The sequence below is a fragment of the Podarcis liolepis genome (genome assembly GCF_965112155.1).
Source record: "Podarcis liolepis genome assembly, chromosome: 9".
In the NCBI taxonomy this organism is placed as follows: Eukaryota; Metazoa; Chordata; class Lepidosauria; order Squamata; family Lacertidae; genus Podarcis; species Podarcis liolepis.
Genome location: NC_139564.1, coordinates 70,697,963 through 70,720,524, shown reverse-complemented (window position 1 = coordinate 70,720,524; position 22,562 = coordinate 70,697,963). Strand labels below are relative to the sequence as shown.

The window sequence follows — 22,562 nt, the reverse complement described above, 5'->3', positions numbered from 1 at the left end:
TATTTCCCTTCCAACTGGTCATTCTAAAAAACTTCAAGATGTTTAAGAACAAATGCCTGAGTTTCCTCTTTCCTCCTCCTTCCCTATCTCTTTTTCTTTTGGAGGCAGACTGTCGATTTTAGTGAGCTGTCTGGGAGCCTTTGCAGCTAAAGAGTTGCTTTAAATAAATATGTGCCAAGAAGGACTGACAATTCTAATTTTCCTGGTAGGCTGTACTGATGGTTGGTGGCTTTGACTAATACTTTGTTCATACGTGTCAGGGAACTGCCATCGGAAGGACAGGAGGTGCAAAGGCTCCCTGAGGTTGAAAGAGACGTAGCAGCTGAAGAGGGAACCAGTAGGGGGCGAGCAGGAACTTCCAGGGAAAGTGAGTCGGAGGGATGGCTCAGAGACGTTTCCAGCGAAAACAGTGGAGAGGTTTCAGGACCTCCTATAGGGACACCCACTCCTCGCCGGAAACTGTCACGCAGAGAGTCCAGAAGACGTGTTTCCGTGAAAGAGCTCTTATGTTGGAAACGTTTCCGAAAACAACCACTTTCGGATTCTACTAGCGATTGACGCAGCCATGCCGGAGGGGCTCCGTCACAGGCAGAGGTTTGAAAACCTGATCAAACTCTGAGGGACTTGCATTTTACGCACAAGCAGCTCATCATCCCATCACAGCAATCCGAAAGTCCCTGAAAGCCAGCTTGTGCAAGCAGCGGCATCATGAGCGACCCAGCCGGAACCGGAGGAGCAGGAGCAGCTGGAGGAGGTCCAAGCCTGGAAGAAAGGTACAGGGCGTTGGAGATCCAGCTTGCCATGCAAACGGCGAGGCTTGAGGAGAGGAGGGCTCAGGATGCAGAAAAGGGAAAGGAGAAAACCACCTCGATCGCCAGAAAGGTGCCAGGATTGGTGCAGAAATTCGGGGGGGATCCCAGAAACTATCATGCCTTTAGAACTGAGATGCAATACGCTCTCAACCTGCAGTATGATGACTTCCCCGACGAGGAATCGCGAGTGGCTTTTGTAATTGGCCATCTCGAAGGGGGGGCGAAGGATTGGGTTCGACCCCTGATGGCAGTGAATAATGAGATCCTAAAGGACACGAGGAAGTTTTTTCGGGCCATGGACCTGATGTTTTCCAGCGACATTGAGCAGGGAGTGGTGCGAAGGCAGTTAATGGCTTGCAAACAGGGGAGTCGATCTGTCCGTGAGTACTGGACTGAGTTTACTATGTTGATTCACAAATTGGGGTGGGACCTATCGGCGGAACCCATCCAGATGCTTTTCGAAGAGGGGCTTTCTTCGGCCGTTAAAGATGAATTGTCCCGGGGGCCAAGGGCCGAGTCTATGGATCAGCTGACCAAATCAGCGCTGGCCATAGGAGCGCGCCAGGAAGCGAGGGCTTTGGAAAGGCGGGAAGGGAAAGGAGAACGTTGGAGGGAACTGCGCATTCCAGACATTCCAGAGCCACCTTTCCCGCCGGCAGAGCCGATGGAAGTTGGAACAGCGCGGGCGCGCGCAGTTTCAAATCCCAGTGAAGGGCGGAAGAAGGAGGGAAAGAGCGCCAAGAAATGTTATCTCTGCCAACAGCCAGGGCACTTTGCCAGAGTCTGCCCACAAAGAAAGGAATGGCAAGGGATGGCAGGAGCTGTTGGGGAGAGGGAGGAAGAAAGCAAGGAGCAAGTAAAAGCCAACGCCTGGCTGCCACCGTTGGGGCACAGCAGCCAGGCCAAAGAGCAGTGAAAGTGCCCACGCCAGAACCACCCAGACCTGCTTTAGTGATAGAAGTGTCACTAGAGCTGCAAAATGGACACCCACTACAGGTCAAGGCGCTTTTGGATTCAGGCAGCTCCTGTAATTTTATGAGTAAGGAGTTTGCAGCTGAGCACCAGATACAGACCATCCCTTTAAGTAACCCCTTGCAGGTGACCACGATTGACGGCAGAGAGCTGTTGGGAGGAGAAGTTAGCCAACAGACTGTCCCAATGATAATGAGGGTGGCAAGGCACACTGAACCAATAGCATTTAATGTGGCCACCTTGGGAGGAGCGCCCATCATTTTGGGGATGAGCTGGCTGGCGCTACATGACCCGCTAGTGGGCTGGCATCAGAGGGTGGTCTCATTTGGGTCAGCGTATTGCCTAGAACACTGCAAGCAGGGGAAGGTTCCGGGAGGAGCTGGCGTCACCCTAGCCGGGATGGAAGTAATGGATAAAGGGAAAGTGCCCCCACAATACGCAGATCTGAGCAACGTATTCAGCGAAAGGGAAGCAGACAAGCTGCCGCCGCATAGACCCTTTGACTGTCAAATCAACCTACTCCCTGGGGCTCAACTCCCAGTGGGCAAGCTGTACGCCATGTCTGACAGGGAGATGCAGGAGTTGAGGGAGTTCATTGACAAGAACCTGAAGCGAGGTTTCATCAGAGAGTCACGAGCGGTGGGGGGCAGCCCAGTGTTTTTTGTGGACAAAAAAAACACCGATAAGCCGAGATTGGTGGTGGACTTTAGGGCCCTCAATGCCGTGTCGGAACCCCTGGCTTTTCCGATGCCCCGAATTGATGACCTTTTGACCCGGGTGAGGAAGGGGAAAATTTTTACAAAGCTGGACCTGCGGGGGGCGTACAATCTGATACGCATAAGGAAGGGGGATGAATGGAAGACCACCATGTTCACCCCTTTGGGGGCCTTTGAATACCTCGTTATGCCCTTCGGTCTACAAGCAGGCTCGGCGTGCTTTCAAGCTTTTATGAACCACGTCCTGGGACCTTTGCTCTACAAGAATTGTGTGGCCTTTTTAGACGACGTGTTGGTGTATTCGGAGGATGAGGAGCAGCACGTGAAGGACGTTCGAGAAGTGTTGGGCAAGCTGCAAGCCAACCAGTTGTGGGTGAAACTGGAGAAGTGCCAGTTTCATACCAAGGAGGTGGAATTCCTGGGGTACCGCTTGTCAGACAAGGGATTGGCCATGGACCCAGGCAAGGTCCAAGCGGTACTGGAATGGAAGACACCGAAGACCAAGAAGGATGTGCAAAGATTCCTGGGGTTTGGGAACTTTTATAGGAAGTTCATCAAGAACTTTGCACATTTGACGGCGCCCATCACCGACTGCCTCAGCAGCAAGAAGAAATTTGTTTGGACGGCGGAGGCGGAGCGAGCATTTGAAGAACTGAAAAGGGCTTTCGCCTCGGAAGAACAACTTCTGCATGTGGACTTACGAAAACCCATGAGAGTGGAAACCGATGCGTCCGACCGGGCTATCGGAGCAGTACTTCTTCAACCCGGGAGGAGTACGTTGGAGTGGAGACCTTGTGCCTTCTTCTCGAGGAAGCTGAATAAATCCGAGAGGAACTACACGGTGTGTGACAGGGAACTACTCGCCATCCACGAAGCGTTCCGGAGGTGGAGACATTTATTGATTGGGGCACAACACAAGGTGCAAGTGTGCACCGACCACAAGAATTTAGAGTATTGGAGAACAGCTCGAGTACTCAACCAACGACAAGTCAGATGGGCCCAGGAATTTTCCAAATTCCACTTTGAAATTTGTTATGTGCCAGGCCCAGAAAACGTCAGGGCGGATGCCCTCTCACGCAAACCAGAGTATTTGGAGGGGGAGGGGGCAATCGAAGAGAGACATGTCATCCCTGAGGACCGCTGGGTGTGTGGGGCGGTGATGGTGGGGCAACGTGAACTGGTACAGGAAACGGAAAATGATGAATATGCCCAGGATAAGCTCAGAGGTCTCAGGGGGGAGGGCGAGAGCCCCGGAGGTTTTGAGGAAAGAAATGGGGCATTGTATTACAAAGGGGCACTGTATATACCCGAAGGTGAATTGAGGGGAAGAATACTCAAGCAGTTGCACGATAGCCCCACGGCGGGACATTTTGGGCAACACAAGACCATGTGGTTGGTGACCCGGGAATTTTGGTGGCCCAAGGTGAGGGAAGATGTAAAGGAGTATGTAAGAGGGTGTGACCAATGTCAGCGAGCCAAAGGGGAAAGAAGGGCACCGGCAGGGTTATTAGAACCATTACCCACACCAGAACGGCCTTGGGAAGCGGTATCAATAGATTTTATGACGGATCTGCCGAAATCCAAGGGGAAAACAGCCATCATGGTAGTAGTAGACCTGTTAACTAAGATGTGCCACTTTGTGGCATGCTCACATGCAGTCACAGCGGAAGAAACAGCGAAGTTGTTTGTAGAACACATCTTTAGGTTGCACGGCGCCCCCTTGAGGGTGATCTCAGACCGCGGCAAACAATTTACTTCCAGGTTCTGGAGGAAGCTCATGAGCTTGCTGCATGTGGAAGTCAATTTTTCGACTGCCCGGCACCCAGAAACCAACGGGCAGGCGGAAAGAGCAAATGGCATACTCCAACAATATCTGAGGTGTTATGTCAATGACAGAGAGAACGATTGGGCCGAAAAGTTGGCGCTGGCAGAATTTGCCTACAATAATGCGGAGAATGTGTCCACAGGGATGAGCCCCTTTTTGGCTAATTACGGGTGTCACCCCAGGGCTTTTCCAGGGGAGGGAGGGGAGAGATGGAGCGTCCCAGCGGCCGAGCATTTTGTAGAAGAGATGGAAGCGATCCATCAGCAGCTCCAGCTCAACTTAGAAAGGGCCAAGGCACAATATAAGAAGCAGGCAGACAAGAACAGGAGGGAAGGTGAAACCATAAGGGTGGGCGATCAGGTGTGGCTGTCAACCCAAGGGTTGCCGTTCAAAGGGGGCTGTAAGAAATTGAGGCCCAAAAGATTGGGACCCTTCGAGGTCATTCAGCAGGTCAACCCAGTGGCTTTCAAACTCCGGTTACCCAACCACATGAAATTGCACCCAGTGTTCCACAGGTCGTTACTGTCACCATACAGGGGGGGGCGTGCAGGGGAGCACGCCAGGGGACCAGCCTTGGAAGAAAGGGAACGCAGCAACCATGTAGCGGAAATTCTCGATTCCAGGTGGAAGGGAAATCAGGTAGAGTATTTGGTGGCGTGGGAAGGGGAACCGGAGTCGGAAAACACCTGGGTGACTGCAGGGGAGGTCAATGACGAGGTTTTAACAGAAACGTTCCACCGAAGATTCCCTAGGAAACCACAGCCGGTAGAAAGGTTTAGGAGGGAGTACTTTGGCACCACCGACGAGGAACAGGAAATGGAAGGATTTGCGGAGTCGGATTTGGAAGAGGGAATAGACTCCGATGACGAGGAGTATCGAGAGACGAGGGACAGTAGTAGGTGGAGGGAAGTGTTCGAAACTTCGGACGATGATGAAGGTTCTTTCAGGGGTTTTACTTCCTCCCAGCCCGGAGGAGAGGAGACGGGAGGGGGTGAAGGGGGCCCTGGAGGGGAGGTGGATGTCAGGGAACTGCCATCGGAAGGACAGGAGGTGCAAAGGCTCCCTGAGGTTGAAAGAGACGTAGCAGCTGAAGAGGGAACCAGTAGGGGGCGAGCAGGAACTTCCAGGGAAAGTGAGTCGGAGGGATGGCTCAGAGACGTTTCCAGCGAAAACAGTGGAGAGGTTTCAGGACCTCCTATAGGGACACCCACTCCTCGCCGGAAACTGTCACGCAGAGAGTCCAGAAGACGTGTTTCCGTGAAAGAGCTCTTATGTTGGAAACGTTTCCGAAAACAACCACTTTCGGATTCTACTAGCGATTGACGCAGCCATGCCGGAGGGGCTCCGTCACAGGCAGAGGTTTGAAAACCTGATCAAACTCTGAGGGACTTGCATTTTACGCACAAGCAGCTCATCATCCCATCACAATACGCCTACTGGGTTTATTTATCTTTTAATTAGCCGGCAAAAGAGAACCATAAAACCAGTACAAAACAGATCAAAGACATCAGAAACAAAAGCAATTATCGTACCAACATTAAAAATACAAAAAGCAGTAGATATAAAATCAGTTAAAACTGGGGTTTTAAAAGACCAACTCCTTGTTTGTCACATAGATTAAGGATAGGTCCCCTTGGTTCTCAACTTGGTTCTGTGTCTCTCTTTTTAGGGAGCACGAAGAGGTCGAATTGATGCGTTTGTGCAAAGTTTGGACAAAAACTTCATGGTTCCAGTAGGTGGTGCTATCATTGCTGGCTTCAGTGACTCCTTCATACAGGAGATCAGCAAAATGTACCCAGGTATATAGTTTTTAAATGGATTTTTCTTCAGGAAACAACCCTGAAAGAAACTCAAATAGCTTATTCTCCCCAATGAGAAAAGAAATGATTTATATCTTATTTCTCTCTTCCCCACCCCCAGGAAGAGCTTCAGCCTCTCCTTCATTAGATGTTCTCATTACATTGCTGACCTTGGGCACAAAGGGGTATCAACAGCTGCTAAAAGAAAGAAAGGTAATATTTCAAAATTAACTGATGGCAAATTACATCTTAAGTTGTAATAAACACGTAACAAACATTTTTGGAGCCTCAGCTGCAATAGGCACATGAAGCTTTCTTGTTTGGCCTGTAGCTATGTCTTTGTTGTTGTTTTTAAATGGGCTGACTACCAGGGCTCTGTTTTCTCAGTACCTTGGATCCCAAAAAACCTTGCAAGTCGAACGTTTTGGCTCCTGAACGCCACAAACCCAGAAGTGAGTGTTCCAGTTTGCGAACGTTCTTTGGAACACGAACGTCCAATGCAGCTTACGCGGCTTCTGATTGGCTGCAGGAGCTTCCTGCAGCCAATCGGAAGCCGTGCCTTGGTTTCCGGATGTTTAGGAAGTCGAACGGACTTCCGGAACAGATTCCGTTCAACTTCTGAGGTATCACTGGATATTTCCACAGTGGGCTGGTATGCATGCAAAGTTTATCTATAGTTCAGCACTACAGTGGTACCTCGGATTACATATGCTTCAGGTTACAGACTCTGCAGACCCAGAAATATTACCTTGGGTTAAGAACTTTGCTTCAGGATGAGAACAGAAATCATGTAGCAGCAGCAGGAGGCCCCATTAGCTAAAGTGGTGCTTCAGGTTAAGAACAGTTTCAGGTTAAGAACAGACCTCCAGGACGGATTAAGTTCTTAACCCGAGGTACCACTGTACATGGATGAGTCTCAGTGAGGCTGGGGCATTCCCCACTCTTATTGCTTCCTCCCATGTACAGGAATGCTTAAACCAGGAATCTTGACTTACAACAAACAATGGTAACTTGCCAATCAAACCAACTTCAGATCATGGGTTATGAAAGAAACTCAAATAGAAAATAAATGATTTCTATCTTATTTCTCTTTTCCCCACTCCCAGGAAGAGCATCGGCCTCTCCTTCAGCTTCTTTAGCAAACGGTTGTTTGTTCTAAACCAAGATTCCTTGTTCACAAATAGCACTAAGCTGATATTCTTTGAAACTAAAAGTTAACTTTGCTGAGGTCTAGGGCTGGGTGGTATCTGGTTTTCAACACCGCAATATATCACCAGCTAAACATTGTGATATACCAATATATCACAATGTCTGAAATAAGGATGGAGCTATGTAGAGGCACTGTTTTACTCGCATCATGATTTTTGCCAGCACCTTTTCTTGTGATTCACTGGCCCCTGCAGGAGGTAAGGGAGAGCTGAGCCAGCAGAGTTAACAGGGGCTGCAAAAACCGAGAAAAGCATTGGCTGGCTTCCCGGTTTTTCCCACATTGTGATTTTTGCATAGCACACAAACACACATACACATCGTGATTTGGGTTATATTGCCAGGTCAAAAATTATGAAACAGAAATTCTATGGCCTTCAAACCGGTTTGGGATGATATATCACCCTGCCCTTCTGAAGTCTGCCATGAGAGCCTGGAGCTTTGCTCAGGCTTTCCCATGTAGTTCTAAGCCATGGTTTAGCATTACATTCTGACCAACCTGGTGCCTTCCATCCTGGAAGCTGCCAGTTGGTCCGCATGAGTCACAACCTTTAAAGCCCAATACAGCCTAAGACCCTCGTACCTACGGGACCGCCTCTCCTGGTATGTCCCACAGAGGACCTTACGGTCTTCAGAGAAAAACATCTTGGAGGTCCCGGGCCACAGGGAGGTTAGGCTGGCCTCGACCAGAGCCAGGGCTTTTTCGGCTGTGGCCCCAATCTGGTGGAACGCTCTGTCACAAGAGACTAGGGCCCTGCGGGACTTGACATCTTTCCGCAGGGCCTGCAAGACAGAGCTGTTCCACAAGGCCTTTGGCCGAGGCACAGTCTGACCCCCTCCTTCTGTAATCCTCATAGAACACTAGCCCAATGGTTGCCATTCATTTGATTCTGAATTGATTTTAGAATGAATTGATTTTAGAATGTATTTCAATTAATTGATTGTGATTTTATGTAAATTGTGTTACTTTTACTGTTGTTAGCCGCTCTGAGCTTGGCTTCAGCTGGGGAGGGCGGGATATAAATAACTTTTTTGTATTATGATTATGATTATGATTATGATTATGATTATTATTATTATGGCTGTGGGTGCAGTGGTGGTCCTGACACCCCATTGAGCCCTTCCATTCTGTTTGGGGTTTGAATTATGGTCTTAGACTGTGATAGTTTAGACATACCCAAGACCACCCAATAAGATTTTTCTGATAATAGGATTACTTAGCCCTCTAATTTCAAATTTGCAAGTATCTTTTTTTCCATGCTTTCCTTGATTTTTTGTCACCCTGGTTTATCTGCATTAAGTGCCCCTGACTGCAACCTCAAATGAAACTGTGCGCTGGGTCTACATGAGACCGTTGGGAAAAGAGAGCTGGATGTTAATGCAGGGTGTAGTGGACATGTCTTGATCACAACATGTTTGGGGAATGGGACCTTGCAGCAAAAACTGCAAGCAACCACCCAGCCCATCCCTGCCAGAAATGATGAGAGTAATTCAGGAGCATCCCTGCAAACCACCACCAAGTCTTGCAGTTGAGATGCCATCACCTTGTGATGAATGAGGCTGCAACAAGGCCTAATAAGATCAATAGGGTATGATTTCCCTTATTGATTCCTAGCTAAAAATAATCAAACAGGTCCACAAGCACAGTCAGCCCTGCACAGGGGGGAAAGAATTGTGAGTGTTGTGATGCACTTGAAGTTGCAGAGGGACTAGCTGATCAACAACCCATTAATCACACCACAACATCTTTAAACTCTAGGCAACACAAAAACGACAATTGGAAGTACAATTTTAATTTGGCATCCCCGCTGTGTGTCTCGCTCATAATAGAATCTCCTAAATTTGTTCCTATCTTTGTAAAACTAGTAAGACGAGACCCTGCTATATGCGTGTCATTGCCCTTTCTTGGACTGCAACACTTCAGGAAGTGTGTTTGTACGTGGGAGAGGGTGCTTAATAGAGTGGTTCTCAAGCATTGGGGTTTTTTAAGGGAGTATTTGTAGGCTAACAAAACTTGGGACATCAAAATGCAACTGGGACCTAGAGGAAGAAGAAGAAAACAAAATGGTAGCCGAATTATATTTGCAAGGTTTCCTCTGCTTTAACTGAAGTGCATTTGTGGAAATCTGACTAATCTCTAATAATTGACCTGAATTGGCAGTACATCAACAAATACTGTATCATTGCTTTCCCCCCACTCTAGCGTGATGTGGGAGATCTTCTGATTTGCTGATGTAAGGGATTCTTGACAAATGCATGTTACTTCAGTTCTCGCATCTCTGAACTCTTGAATATTTAATATATTATTTTATTGTTTTGCAAGCTTAGAGCTATTCTTGTGTTAGGCAGAAACAAAGTGACTCGCTGCTACCTAAAATAGAAGCCTCTCTAATTCATGCCTAAGACGCCTGTGCCGTTGTGCGGTTGCTTTGTGTAAGCAAAACAGAAAAAATCCAACCTGTGGCCTGCAGACAAATGGTTGAACATGACATGTGGTGCTGTCTCCTCATTTGCTGCTGCAATAAGAATGTCAAGATATACTGTGTTTAGGTCGGTAGTTTCTTAGCAGTGCATGTCACAAGATATAAATAAGATAAGCGCCATGTGAATCTAGAGTATCCCACATGCATGCATGTACGAAGGAAGCCACTCTCTACATCACTGCATGATTCACTGCTTTCATCTTAACTCCTCCCAAAGTGTGTGTGTGTGTTGGGATGTGAGGAAAGCTGATGTCAATTCTGCTGTGGCCGCATCAGATGGGATGGGATCTGTCAGTCACTCCTGCTGAAAACGCATGGCAGATTTCGCCGCCATACTCAGAGGAGGCTGCCTATTTCATCTCTGCATGAGTCATTGTACAGTGGTACCTCGGGTTACATACCCTTCAGGTTACATACCCTTCAGGTTACAGACTCCGCTAACCCAGAAATAGTACCTTGGGTTAAGAACTTTGCTTCAGGATGAGAACAGAAATCATGCTCCGGCAGCGCGGCGGCAGCAGGATGCCCCATTAGCTAAAGTGGTGCTTCAGGTTAAGAACAGTTTCAGGTTAAGAACGGACCTCCGGAACGAATTAAGTACTTAACCCGAGGTACCACTATACAGAGTTTGCTTCCTTTGAGCCAGGAGGCACAGGCAAGATCAGTGACTCATGTTGAAGAAGCAGGGAGGGAAGTTCCTGCAAGGGCAATATGTTCTTCCTCTTACATGTTGAAGGTAGTCAGAGAAGAGGGAAATAAGTGCCAATCTTTAATACAGAAATGTTGAGACTAGTCTGGCCAGAAATTTGAGGAGCAGTGGTCTAGGTACCAGCAGGAACAGCTAATTTGTAATTGTTCTAGTAAAGTCCCATAGTGGCACCTTGGCATGAAATGAAGTGAAATTCCTAACGATTCTTCACAAATATACTATTACCATTTAAAAATGAAAACAGTTGTACTGTTCCGGTCCACATACACACAGGTTTCAAAAGTCAGTCTATACTTCTATAAAGTTGTGGGTTAGATTCATAGTGTCAGTACTTAGGGTTGTATTGAATGTAGAGCTGTGGCTAAGGTTCTGTCAGCACAAATTTTGCTTGTGCAATGGATCTTCCTCCTCACACCATCCCGAAAAACTATTCCGTTCTGGTGTTTTCTCAAACCTTCCAAAGAATATCTGGGGACAGCATAGAGTACCCTTGAGGAGAGGAGGAAGAAAGTCCCATTGCACTAGCAGGAATTAATGTGCTGGCTTCTGCCAGTGCAACGGATCAGCTGAATATGGACTACAGGTACTAAGGTTCATTTTGAATTGTTGGGAACCACAAATAATTTGGCTTTGGTAGATGACAGAGCTCAATGAAGACCATGTATCTTTAAAAATGATTAATATGTCACTCATTTGTTAATGCTTTAGTTAATGTAACGAATAAAGAATTAGATGCTAACGATTTTGGTGAAGAAGCAAATCTAAGCAACTCAACCATATATTTTCACTGAAAAAGTAGTTCTGCTCAATAAGCATTATTTTCTAAATGTTGTGAATCAGTTTCTTGTTTCAAATTTGTTGTAGAAATAAGAACTATCACCTTGCTTTTCTTTAGTGTACTTTGAATGTGTGTGTTCCTGAATGGTAAAATTTAATAGTGGTGGTTTATTGCCTTTTGCTGTGTGAAAGCTGAGGCACAGCTATTATGTTCTCAGCAGGAGCTATTTATAGCTTGACATTGAGTGCTCTTTTCTATATTGGTTCCACTACACCTACTCAAAAAAAGAAGCCAGGCTATTAAAAAAAATATCAGAATAATTTCCTCCCTTTTCTTGCCTTATCCTCATGTCAAATCTTATTGCAGGTTATTTGAGCTCGCATCAATAAAGAGCCTAGCCAGTGTCTTGCAGAGGGGAGGTTAATCTCTGCAGCAGAACCTGATAGCTCGGCCCAGATTCCTCCTCCCTCTGCATGACGCAAAGGAACATGTTTCATGCTCTCCACCTCCGTGAGCAATAAATGGATCCATGACAGCCTTTTGCAAGGCCAGAGAAACTACTGGAGGCTTTCAGTGCTTTTGTAATACCGTTGACAAATAAACAGGCTGCCTAGGGGCTAGGGAGTGTTTGCCCTGAGGCAGCACCCATCCCCTAAAATGGCAATCTGTCCTTCTCCCATCCCAGTTATAACCACCCATTTTGCTCCACTTCTGAGCAGATAGTTGCATGCAGGTATTGCTAGCCCACCTAGCCTTACCCACTGTACTGCACTGCCTATCTTAGTAGTTTCATGCAACAGTGGTGCAATGGAGGAGCTGTGTAGTGCTTTTCAGCAGGCTTTTCTATCAGTAATCTGTCTTGTCTGATTGAGATGGCGCAGGATCCAAACTCCCCACTTGTCTGTGTGGAATAGTCCTTTCACACCTGCACAGGTGGAGAAAGATCATTTCCTTCCAGCAGCCACTATTATGGTAGTGGTAGGGCGATACCTGAAAAGGAAGCAGAAAATACCCTATTGATTGGTAAGTAAAGCGCCTGTCCATTGCACTTTGGATCCCAACCATTCATTTGCTGGGGTGGTTTTTTTTTCCAAGCTCCACTTAAGATTTTGGAAAGTCTAGTTAGATGAAACACTAAACCATGTCCACTATTAAGCTCAAGTGAATTATTACAGATGAAAGAAAAAGAAAGCCTCACATGTCTAGGGCTTTGTCTGCCCACTGGGAACTTCCATTCACACAAATCAAGCACAGGCCAAACAGCACTGCTCCAGAAGCTTACTATATATTAAAATGTATGCCACTTTATGGAACCTTCAGGTCCCATAAAGCAGTATACAATTATATTAAAGAATGGAACAAGCGCAACATTTTTAACAGGATCAGTACAATTAAACTGCAATCAGCAGAAAAGCCGCATGACACATAACCATGCAGAGAAAACAAGTTAATTTAGACCAGTGCTTTTTTTCTGGGGGGGACGCAGGGGTACGCATACCCCTAAACATTTTGTGAATCTCAGTTTGGCCTCATTGAGGGGCAGTATTTCAATGAGTAGGAAAATGAGAGTACCCCTAAACTTTTTTTTAGGAAAAAAACACTGATTTAGACTAGAGGCCCACCAGTCTTGAAAAGGTTAGTGGCAAAGAGGTTAGACCTGCCTCTCAAGGGATCTATTTCCAGAATCTAAGGGTCACAAAAGCAAAGCCCTGCCCCACTTGCTTGCCACCCAGAGTATAGATCATGGGTAGGCAAACTAAGGCCCAGGGGCCGGATCCGGCCCTATCGCCTTCTAAATCTGGCCCACGGACGGTCCGGGAATCAGCGTGTTTTTACATGAGTAGAATGTGTCCTTTTATTTAAAATGCATCTCTGGGTTATTTGTGGGGCAAAGGAATTCGTTCTTTTTTTTTCTTTCCAAAATATCGTCTCCCCCCCCCCCCCAAGGTCTGAGGGACAGTGGACCGGCCCCCTGCTGAAAAAGTTTACTGACCCCTGCACTAAACCATGGATGGCACTAGGAACATGCACCAGGCACAAGATTCTGGCTCTCTAATCTTGGCATATGGGGAAAGCAGGAAGGCAAAGAGAAAGCGTTGGATTCCGTTTTGTGGTCCATTGGTTTGCCCTTCATCTAGATCAGTGTTTCCCAAACGTTTTTGGGCAACGGCACACCTGTTTACCGGGAAAAAATCTCGCGGCACACCACCATTAAAGCCCCGCCCCGTGACGTCAGCGCGCAGCGTCACGCCGGGAGGGACGCACAAAAGTGAAAGTTTTTTCCCTTCCCCTTGCCGGGGTGGGAGGAGGCAGCAGAGCGAGGGATTGAGGGACGGCGGCAGCTGAGGCGGCGGCGGCTGTTGTGGTGGTGGCGGCGATAGCGGGCGGAGGAGGAGCCGTCGCCGGGAGTTGCTGCTGCTGCCCGGACATGCCGGCCTCCTCCTCCTCCGCTGTCTCGCGCTCCTCCCTTTTGCGCACGCTGCCCCGCCGCTCGGCACCAGCACCGCGGAGCCGCCCCCGGCTCGACGCGGATCCTCGCCGCCTCTCGCCGCCCGACTCGCCCGCCTCCCTCCCACGGCACACCAGCCGGTGTCTCACGGCACACTAGTGTGCCGCGGAACACCGGTTGGGAAACACTGATCTAGATAGGCAAACTTTGCCACAAAAAGCAATTAGAAGTTTTTAATCTTGGCACAAAAAAGGAATGGAAAGGGGAGGGGGAAGCAGGTGACCCCAAAGCTCATTCTCATACTGCCAAACCATGGCTTCTCAGTACATCAGAGTAGCATATGGTTCTGTTCTAACAAAGAGTCAGCCAAATTCTCCTGAAAATAACTCACTCAACATGTCTACTCACTCGAACTGTGTAACATGGGACAGACACACGCATTTGAGACATCTGTTTTCTTTTGTGTGAAAACTGGGTTACTGGTTATTGAAATCCATACTCAGTTATACTCGTTTGAGAGCTGTGGATATGCCACACATTTTGGAGCTAACATTCCCCCCCCCCCAAACGCTGCTGATCTAGCATAAAGCATTGTTTTACTTGCCTTTTTAATCTAATCTCTTCACTTCCCCCATTGGAAATTTAGCTGGCATTTTAGTGCTTAAGTTGTTCAATACTCTTCTAGTATGATAAGATCCTTTTGTGTCTTGAGTTAAATATAGCACTTGCAATGTAGAAAAATCAATGGAATTCGGTTACATTTCTCTTAAGTAAAACTTGTGTTTGGAGTCCTCGTAAATTCCTCACAGAGTAGCCAGATTTTCTAATAGAGGTTAGATATGGATTTGGCCTCACAAAAAATATTGCCGAATATATGGCACTACTAATTTATTGTACGGTAAACTGCTTAGTTAGCTGCTTGTAAGATCTAGACGCGTATTAAAATAGGGGGAAAAATAATTCCGAAAAGCAGATCATTTAATAAATCACGGGTGTTTACTGTTTCGTTCCCCCTTGTTTCACCATGTCACTTCAGTCAGCCAGCCACAATTAATTAATAGCTTTAATGCCCTGGTTTTAAATTAGCTGGTTTTACTGCTGCGAAAAGCTCCTAAAAGCTCGGCTCTGAAAGCTGCTTTGTTTGGGCTTCCTTGTGGTAGTCTTGCTTGGGGGATTAGCCAAGGGGTGAAGATTTCTGCCAAATCCACTATCCATGGCGTGCATATTGTTCCTTGGCTTTTGTGAGGAGTTGGACATGGGTTGCTCTTCAATCCTCATAACATTGGATCTGCGAGAGGAGGCTGGTCTAATCCCTGCCCTGCCTCCAAAATTTTTCATGCCACTGCACTGACTGAGAAATCACCATATTTTTCGCCCTATAGGACGCACTTTTTCCCCTCCAGAAATGAAGGGGAAATGTGTGTGCGTCCTGTGGGGCGAATGCAGGCTTTCGCTGAAGCCTGGAGAGCGAGAGGGGTCGGTGCGCACTGACCCCTCTCGCTCTCCAGGCTTCAGGAAGCTGTCCGCAAGCCCTGGGAGCCCGGTGCGACTTCCCGCTGGGCTCCCAAGGCTTGCGGATAGCAGCCTGTTCTGGGGGCTGGGGTCGGGGGAAGCTTGGGCTTCCTCCGCCCCTGCCCCGCGCCTGGGGGGAAATAAATTTTTTTTCTTTATTCCCCCCCCCAAAAAAAACTTAGGTGCACCCTATGGGCCGGTGCGCCCTATAGCGTGAAAAATACGGTAATTTGATTTGAACTCAGGACTCATCCAGACTTCCTTTTGTGCTGTGTTTCTAAGCACAGGTCTGTGTCCTAGTGTTTTTTCCTTTTCTTTTCTTGTCCTGGTGCTTTCCGCAGGAAAATCTGTGTTTTGCTGCTGAATCGGAGCAAACAGCAATTGGGTTTTCTGCCATTTGGTCTGATTCAGTGGTAAAACACAGATTTCCCAGGGGGGAAAGCACCTACTTTGGGATACAAGCTTTATCTGGGACCAACAAAGTTGCCCTGGTCTTTGGCTACATCCTTCCAGCTGGTCCCTGTAAAATAATAATAATTTAATAATTTATTATTTATACCCCACCCATCTGGCTGAGTTTCCCCGGCCACTCTGGGCGGCTCCCAATCGAGTGTTAAAAACAATGCAGCATTAAATATTAAAAACTAAATAATAATAATAATAATAATTCCTGCAAAAAGATGCAGGAAGACACTGCTGTTGGTTTCCTCAATGCTGTTTAATTAGCCAGCAGCCTCTGGTCTTTGGCGACCTCAAACCTGCTTGCTGCTGCTTTTGTTTTAACGGATTAATCTAAATATTAAGTAGGAAATACTTGTTGGCAAACTTGAAGACACAAATTTCCAGTGAAGAATAGCAAAAAAAGAACTAAAAGCAGTTGGTCCCCCTTCTCTCCCCCTAGGAAATGTTTTCCTACCTTTCGGAGAATGTGAAGAAATTAGCGGAAGCTTACAACGAGAGGTTGCTGGAAACACCTCACAACCCCATCTCCTTAGGTAATTAGGGTGTCGTGGGATGGTTGTATCTGCAGAGAAGAAATCTGCGGTGTAATAAAGCAGAGGGTGATTCTATCGTGGCAAATGTGGTTTGTGACTTTTACTTCTGAACTATCCAGGGAAGGATTTGTTGTTTTTAATGGGAATTACAGTGATACCTCAGGTTACAGATGCTTCAGGTTACAGACGCTTCAGGTTACAGAATCCGCCAACCCAGAAATAGTACCTTGGGTTAAGAACTTTGCTTCAGGATGAGAGCAGAACTTGTTCTCTGGCGGCGCGGCGGCAACAGGAGGCCCCATTAGCTAAAGTGGTACCTCAGGTTAGGAACAGTTTCAGGTTAAGAACGGACCTCCGGAACAAATTAAGTACTTAACCCGAGGTACTACTGTATAGAAATGTTGGAAATAAATAAATACACTTATTTCACACACACCCCCATATAAATGGGACACTTAGGCATCCCTCTCTCTCTCTCTCTCTCTCTCTCTCTCTCTCTCTCACACACACACACACACACACACACACAGAGAGAGAGAACAGTTTCCCAAAACTTTCTACTAGTGTTTGCTGTAGAAAGGAATTACTATAAATTACAGTAACCTTGTTAACTTGTATTTTCAGCTATGTCACTCCGAGAGCTAGATAAACAAAGTGGGACAGCTGTCACGCAGCTTGGATCTATGCTTTTCACCAGACAAGTGTCTGGCGCAAGGTAAGTACTTCCGTCAACGCCTCCGATTCAAAAACGCATTGAAGCAAATTTTCTGGGAGCAAGCCTCACTTCAGTTGGAGCCAGTCTCAAAACAGACCCAAAAGATATGCAGAGGTTGGCAGGACAGAGCTTGCATGCAACTTGGTTCTGTGCACGTTTACTCTGAAGCAAATCCCACTGATTTCAGTGGCACTCACTCCCAGGTGAGGGCAGCTGGAACCCAAACCTCCCTTATGTGGGGCGTTGGTAGTATCCTGCCTGCAGAAAGTCGCAAAGTGTGGCATTCCAAGGGCAGGGCTGAGCTGGCCCTGGATCAACTGGATCCCAAGTTGGTCTCACAGCCAATGACTGCCAGCATTGGTGGTTGAGAGTCTGGATTGGGCCTTTAGTAGGTTTGTTTTCCTTTTGTTGTTGTTTAGTCGTGTCCGACTCTTCGTGACCCCATGGACCAGAGCACGCCAGGCACTCCAGTCTTCCACTGCCTCCCGCAGTTTAGTCAAACTCATGCTGGTAGCTTCGAGAACACTGTCCAACCATCTTGTCCTCTGTCGTCCCCTTCTCCTTGTGCCCTCAATCTTTCCCAACATCAGGGTCTTTTCCAGGGAGTCTTCTCTTCTCATAAGGTGGCCAAAGTATTGTAGCCTCAGCTTCACGATCTGTCCTTCCAGTGAGCAGTCAGGGCTAATTTCCGGCGCGAAGTCACGCTGGTCTCCCAAGGTTTGCGCAGAGCTTCCTGAAGCCTGGAGAGCAAGAGGGGTCGGTGCGCAAGCCTGCGTTCAGTGAAAGCCTGCATTCGCCCCATAAGATGCACACACATTCCCCTTCATTTTTGGAGGGGGGAAAGTGTGTCCTATAGGGCGAAAAATACGGTAAGTTAAATAAGCAGGGAGATAATATACAGCCTTGCCATACTCCTTTCCCAATTTTGAACCAATCAGTTGTTCCATATCCAGTTCTAACTGTAGCTTGTCCCACATAGAGATTTCTCAGGAGACAGATGAGGTGATCAGGCACTCCCATTTCTTTAAGAACTTGCCATAGTTTGCTGTGGTCAACACAGTCAAAGGCTTTTGCATAGTCAATGAAGCAGAAGTAGATGTCATTCTGGAACTCTCTAGCTTTCTCCATAATCCAGCGCATGTTTGCAATTTGGTCTCTGGTTCCTCTGCCTCTTCTAAATCCAGCTTGCACTTCTGGGAGTTCTTGGTCTGCATACTGCTTAAGCCTGCCTTGTAGAATTTGAAGCATAACCTTGCTAGCATGTGAAATGAGTGCAATTGTGCGGTAGTTGGAGCATTCTTTGGCACTGCCCTTCTTTGGAATTGGGATGTAGACTGATCTTCTCCAATCCTCTGGCCACTGCTGAGTTTTCCAAATTTGCTGGCATATTGAGTGTAGCACCTTAACAGCAACATCTTTTAAAATTTTAAATAATTCAGCTGGAATATCATCACTTCCACTGGCCTTGTTATTAGCAGTGCTTTCTAAGGACCATTTGACTTCACTCTCCAGGATGTCTGGCTCAGGATGTCTGGCTCTTTCCTTTAAGTCACCATAATTACCCCTGAGAAGTTCAACAAGTTAGGTTGTTCTGTGTTTTATTTCTGGGTGTGTTTCTGTATGTAACTTTTTTTCCTTTCCCCCTCCCCTTTCAGAGTTGTTCCCCTTGGGTCTCAGCAAACGGTGAGTGGTTACACTTTCAAAGGCTTCATGGCCCATACAAACCAATACCACTGTGCCTACCTCAATGCTGCTTCAGCCATTGGAATGACGAAAGAAGATGTTGATGTGTTCTTGAAAAGACTTGATAAGTGCTTGAAGGCTCTAAGCAAAGGGAAGAACGATGAAAAAGGTTCCCCAGCACTGAATGAAGAAGTGGCCTCCGGGATGGAAAAGTGCAATTTAGTCGAAGAAGATGACCGAAAATAGCTTAAGGAAGATGCTTCCCAACTTAGGATGTTCAGCATTTATATCAGGGCCATGTCATGCAACCTGCAGTACAATTAATGGGAGGGAAATAACCAAAACGTTAAGTGATGCAGGACACATTCCTGTGATGCATTAATTCCATTTAAATGAATGGGAGGTGTTCAAGTGCACCATTGGTGCTGTTGTGCAGCTCCCATTCATTTCAGTGGGTCTTGCACTTTCCTCTTTATGTTTACACATTCGCATTTCCTTGTGAATGATAAATATTGGAGCGTGGCTTTATTTTCACCTAAGAAACCAGTTCTTTGGTTAGGGAGTTTTCCTTTCTGTATAACGCAGGTTATTCAGTGATAACAGGTTTATTCTCTACCTTACGAGCTCCATTTTGCACGTGAGCCAAAACGATTTAACGGAAAACGGATTTCATTTTTAATTCACCCATATTCCAATAGGCTTTGCTCTTTTTTTTTGACTGATCAGACCTCTTACAGATGGAAGCTTTATGGGTTCCCCTCTGATGGTGCCTTGCATTTTGTTTTAGAGTTCAGGAGAAGCCAGCATGATGTGCAGAGGTTGTTGGGACTCTCAACTCCCATCAACCACAGCCAGCATAGTCAACGGTCAGGGACATGGGAGTTGTACAACAACATCTGGAGGATGCCATATTGACTACCACTGCTGTAGTGCCTCGAAAGGGGGACCATTTCTCCTGTGAGCTGATTTTAATATGTTATTATGCTTTGCTGCTTTCCAGGTATTGGATTCCATATTATGGCAGTAACACCAAAATGAAATTCTGAAGTCTAGAGTTATCGTCAGAGTCAGCTAGCATTCCTTCCACTTCTGGGTTGGCCCCTAGCATTGTAGCACTGCCTACGGTCAGCGAATTTAGAAGGTTATCTCAAGTGGTGTGAGATTCAGGAGGAGGAAATGGTAGCCATGGAAGTTGGGTATAAATCTACCCTTTATGTGCTAAATAATATATGGCAGTAGCTATTCCTGTCTGTAATCTTGTTACACTATACTACAACTGTAGTGATTGCCATTTATGCATAACAGAGCCAGGATACTCAGTGACTGATTCATAACTGTTGCAGCAGCAGTACCATGTTATTGTGCTATTGGCACGTGGGGTGCAATGTTTGTTTCTTGTTCTCTCTCTTGTCAGGAAAAGTCGTCTAGATCAGTGTTTTTCAACCTTTTTTGGGCAAAGGCACACTTGTTTCATGAAAAAAATCACGAGGCACACCACCACTGTGTGCGGAGAGGGAGATGTCAGAGCCCCGCTGCTCTCTATGGGGAATCGGATGAGAGCGGACCGCCTGTCCGCTCTCATCCGATCCCATCCGATCTGATCCCCACCCAGGATGGATGGAAAATAGGGTGGACACAGTCCAGCGCCCGCCTAGTGGGCGAAAATTTGACTTTTTAAAAAAATATATATATATTTTGAATTTTTCAATTTTTCCTACGGCACACCAGGCAACATCTCGCGGCACACTAGTGTGCCGCGGAACAGTGGTTGAAAAACACTGGTCTAGATAGCATTTATGTGTTAAGCATCTGTATTTTGCGGTCTGGCATTCAAACTTGGTTATATGGTATGTTACAACATACATAACTACACTCTGCCTTATTTGCTGCAACCTTCCTGTTCCATTTTCACTCACACAGCACCCTTAAGTGTGTTTTAAAGTGAAGCATCAACTTTATTATAAGGGAAGCAAGGTAAAAGATGGTGTAGTTCTGCCAGTGAGAGCAAGACAGCTTCAAAGGTCGCCCACGCACAAGACTCAATACAAGGTTATTATGCATGCTGAAGAACCTCTGAATTCTTTAGACTTAAGAGCTTTAATTCAAATAATTGAGTTTGATTTGTAACGGGTTGCTATAGACATGAGAATAAGTAATTACAATCAGTGGATGTTCTCAGGTAAATTTAGGTGGGCGCTCTGGTCATCTTAATTGAATAAATTATAAGTTTTTCCTTGGTTTTTTGTGGTGAATGTTTTCTATCCCTCACCTTGCCACCCACCAAAACTCACTTTCCCCCCAGTTTGTGTATCATTTGTGAGAGGATGACTCAAAAGACCTCTTCATTTATGTGTGCAATATCACCATTTCAATTGAGAATCCCGTGCTTAGGGCTGGTGTGCAGCTTTTATGGTAATGTGATAGCTCTTTTATATAAAGTCTCCCACGAGGCAGCTTTCACCATCGTGGAAGTTGATGACATTATGTGACAGCTCACGCTAATTGTGCAATTTTCTTAAGTAGGCAAATTCCCTTTAAGGTTATGAACATTTAGGAACTTTTAGCTTCCCTGCTATTTATATATTCATTTATTAGAGTTATATTCCACCTTTACATCGGGCAGCTCAAGGAAGTGTACATAGTTTTCCTCTTCCTTGTTTAATCCCAACAACAACCCTGAGAGGTAGGTTAGGCTGAGAGGCAGTCACTGGTCACCCAGTAATCTTCTTGGCTGAGTGGAGATTTGAACGCTGGTCTCCTAGGCCCTAGATGACACTCATCCACTACACCATACTGCTCTTTGAGCTAGATAGAGCACTATTCCCCAACCTGGGGGCCTTCAGATACTTTGGAATTCCGCTCCCATTAGCCCTCATTTTTGGCTGTTCCAGCTGGTCCTGATGGGAACTGTGGGGTTATAAAAATGATGACTGGTGTGGAGAGCTGGAACAACTTCTGGAAAACGTCGGTTCTCCCACCGAAGCTGATAAATGGTTGGGTTAAATTCATGGAGGATAGTTGCATCTATAAATAATAATCAAATTGCCAGGTGTTTTATTCTTCATGTTGTGCTTAGGAGCTTTCCAGAGACATCCGATGGCTAGCCATAGTTGGAAATGAGTGAGTTGGATGGATCTCAGTCTGTTCAAGCGAGGTGATTCTTATTGTCCCTAACCTACTACACTGTTCCCAACCCCCGGCCACCTGAACTGTGTCAGATTGCCAGGGCTGGCTCCAGCAGTAGCAGATGATTGCCTGTGTTGCTGCTCTATACTGGGGTGCAGAAGTGAAATACCTGGGGGTTAATCTGTCTTCTAAAAATTTGAACTTATTTAAAGACAACTATGAGAAATGTTGGTCAGAAGTTAAAAAAGACCTAGAAATCTGGTCAAGATTGAAATTATCCTTGTTAGGCCGAATTGCAGCTATAAAAATGAACGTCTTGCCAAAAATGTTGTTTCTGTTTCAAGCCTTGCAGATTGTGGACAGAGTGGAATGCTTTGGAAAGTGGCAGAAGGATATTTCGAAATTTGTTTGGCAGGGCAAAAAGCCCCGAATAAAGTTTAAAATATTAACTGATGCAAAAGAAAGAGGGGGGTTTGCCCTGCCAGACTTAAGGTTATACTATGAAGCTGCTGCCTTCTGCTGGATGAAAGATTGGATTCTGTTAGAAAACACTGATGTCCTAGATCTGGAAGGCTTTAACAATTCGTTAGGTTGGCATGCGTACTTGTGGTATGACAAGGCAAAAACACATGGAATGTTTAAAAACCATATTGTCAGAAAAGCAATATTTATGGTCTGGAAAAAATATAAAGACTTACTGGAAAGTAAAACTCCGAGGTGGTTATCACCAATAGAGGCCAAGGCTCGGAAAAAACCTAATATGGAGGCCGGTTGGCCGAAAT

General features: G+C 46.3%; 1 protein-coding gene and 1 long non-coding RNA gene across 3 annotated transcripts in view; both read left to right on the top strand.

Annotated features, from left to right (window-relative positions):
* Positions 1-20,893, top strand: part of SEPSECS (Sep (O-phosphoserine) tRNA:Sec (selenocysteine) tRNA synthase) — a 44,477-nt gene extending 23,584 nt beyond the window's left edge. For both annotated transcript variants that reach the window (XM_083460522.1, XM_083460523.1), the window contains exons 7-12: positions 5,995-6,124; positions 6,246-6,337; positions 16,163-16,256; positions 16,881-16,971; positions 18,627-20,086; positions 20,446-20,893. In XM_083460522.1, coding sequence (XP_083316648.1) covers positions 5,995-6,124; positions 6,246-6,337; positions 16,163-16,256; positions 16,881-16,971; positions 18,627-18,900 — 681 coding nt within the window. In that variant the 3' untranslated portion in view covers positions 18,901-20,086; positions 20,446-20,893. The remainder of the gene's footprint in view (positions 1-5,994; positions 6,125-6,245; positions 6,338-16,162; positions 16,257-16,880; positions 16,972-18,626; positions 20,087-20,445) is intronic.
* On the top strand, positions 8,374-11,620 carry LOC310686673. Its single transcript, XR_014516035.1, has 2 exons — positions 8,374-10,196; positions 10,441-11,620. It is a non-coding gene; the product is annotated as an uncharacterized lncRNA (long non-coding RNA).
* Positions 20,894-22,562: the final 1,669 nt, after the last annotated feature.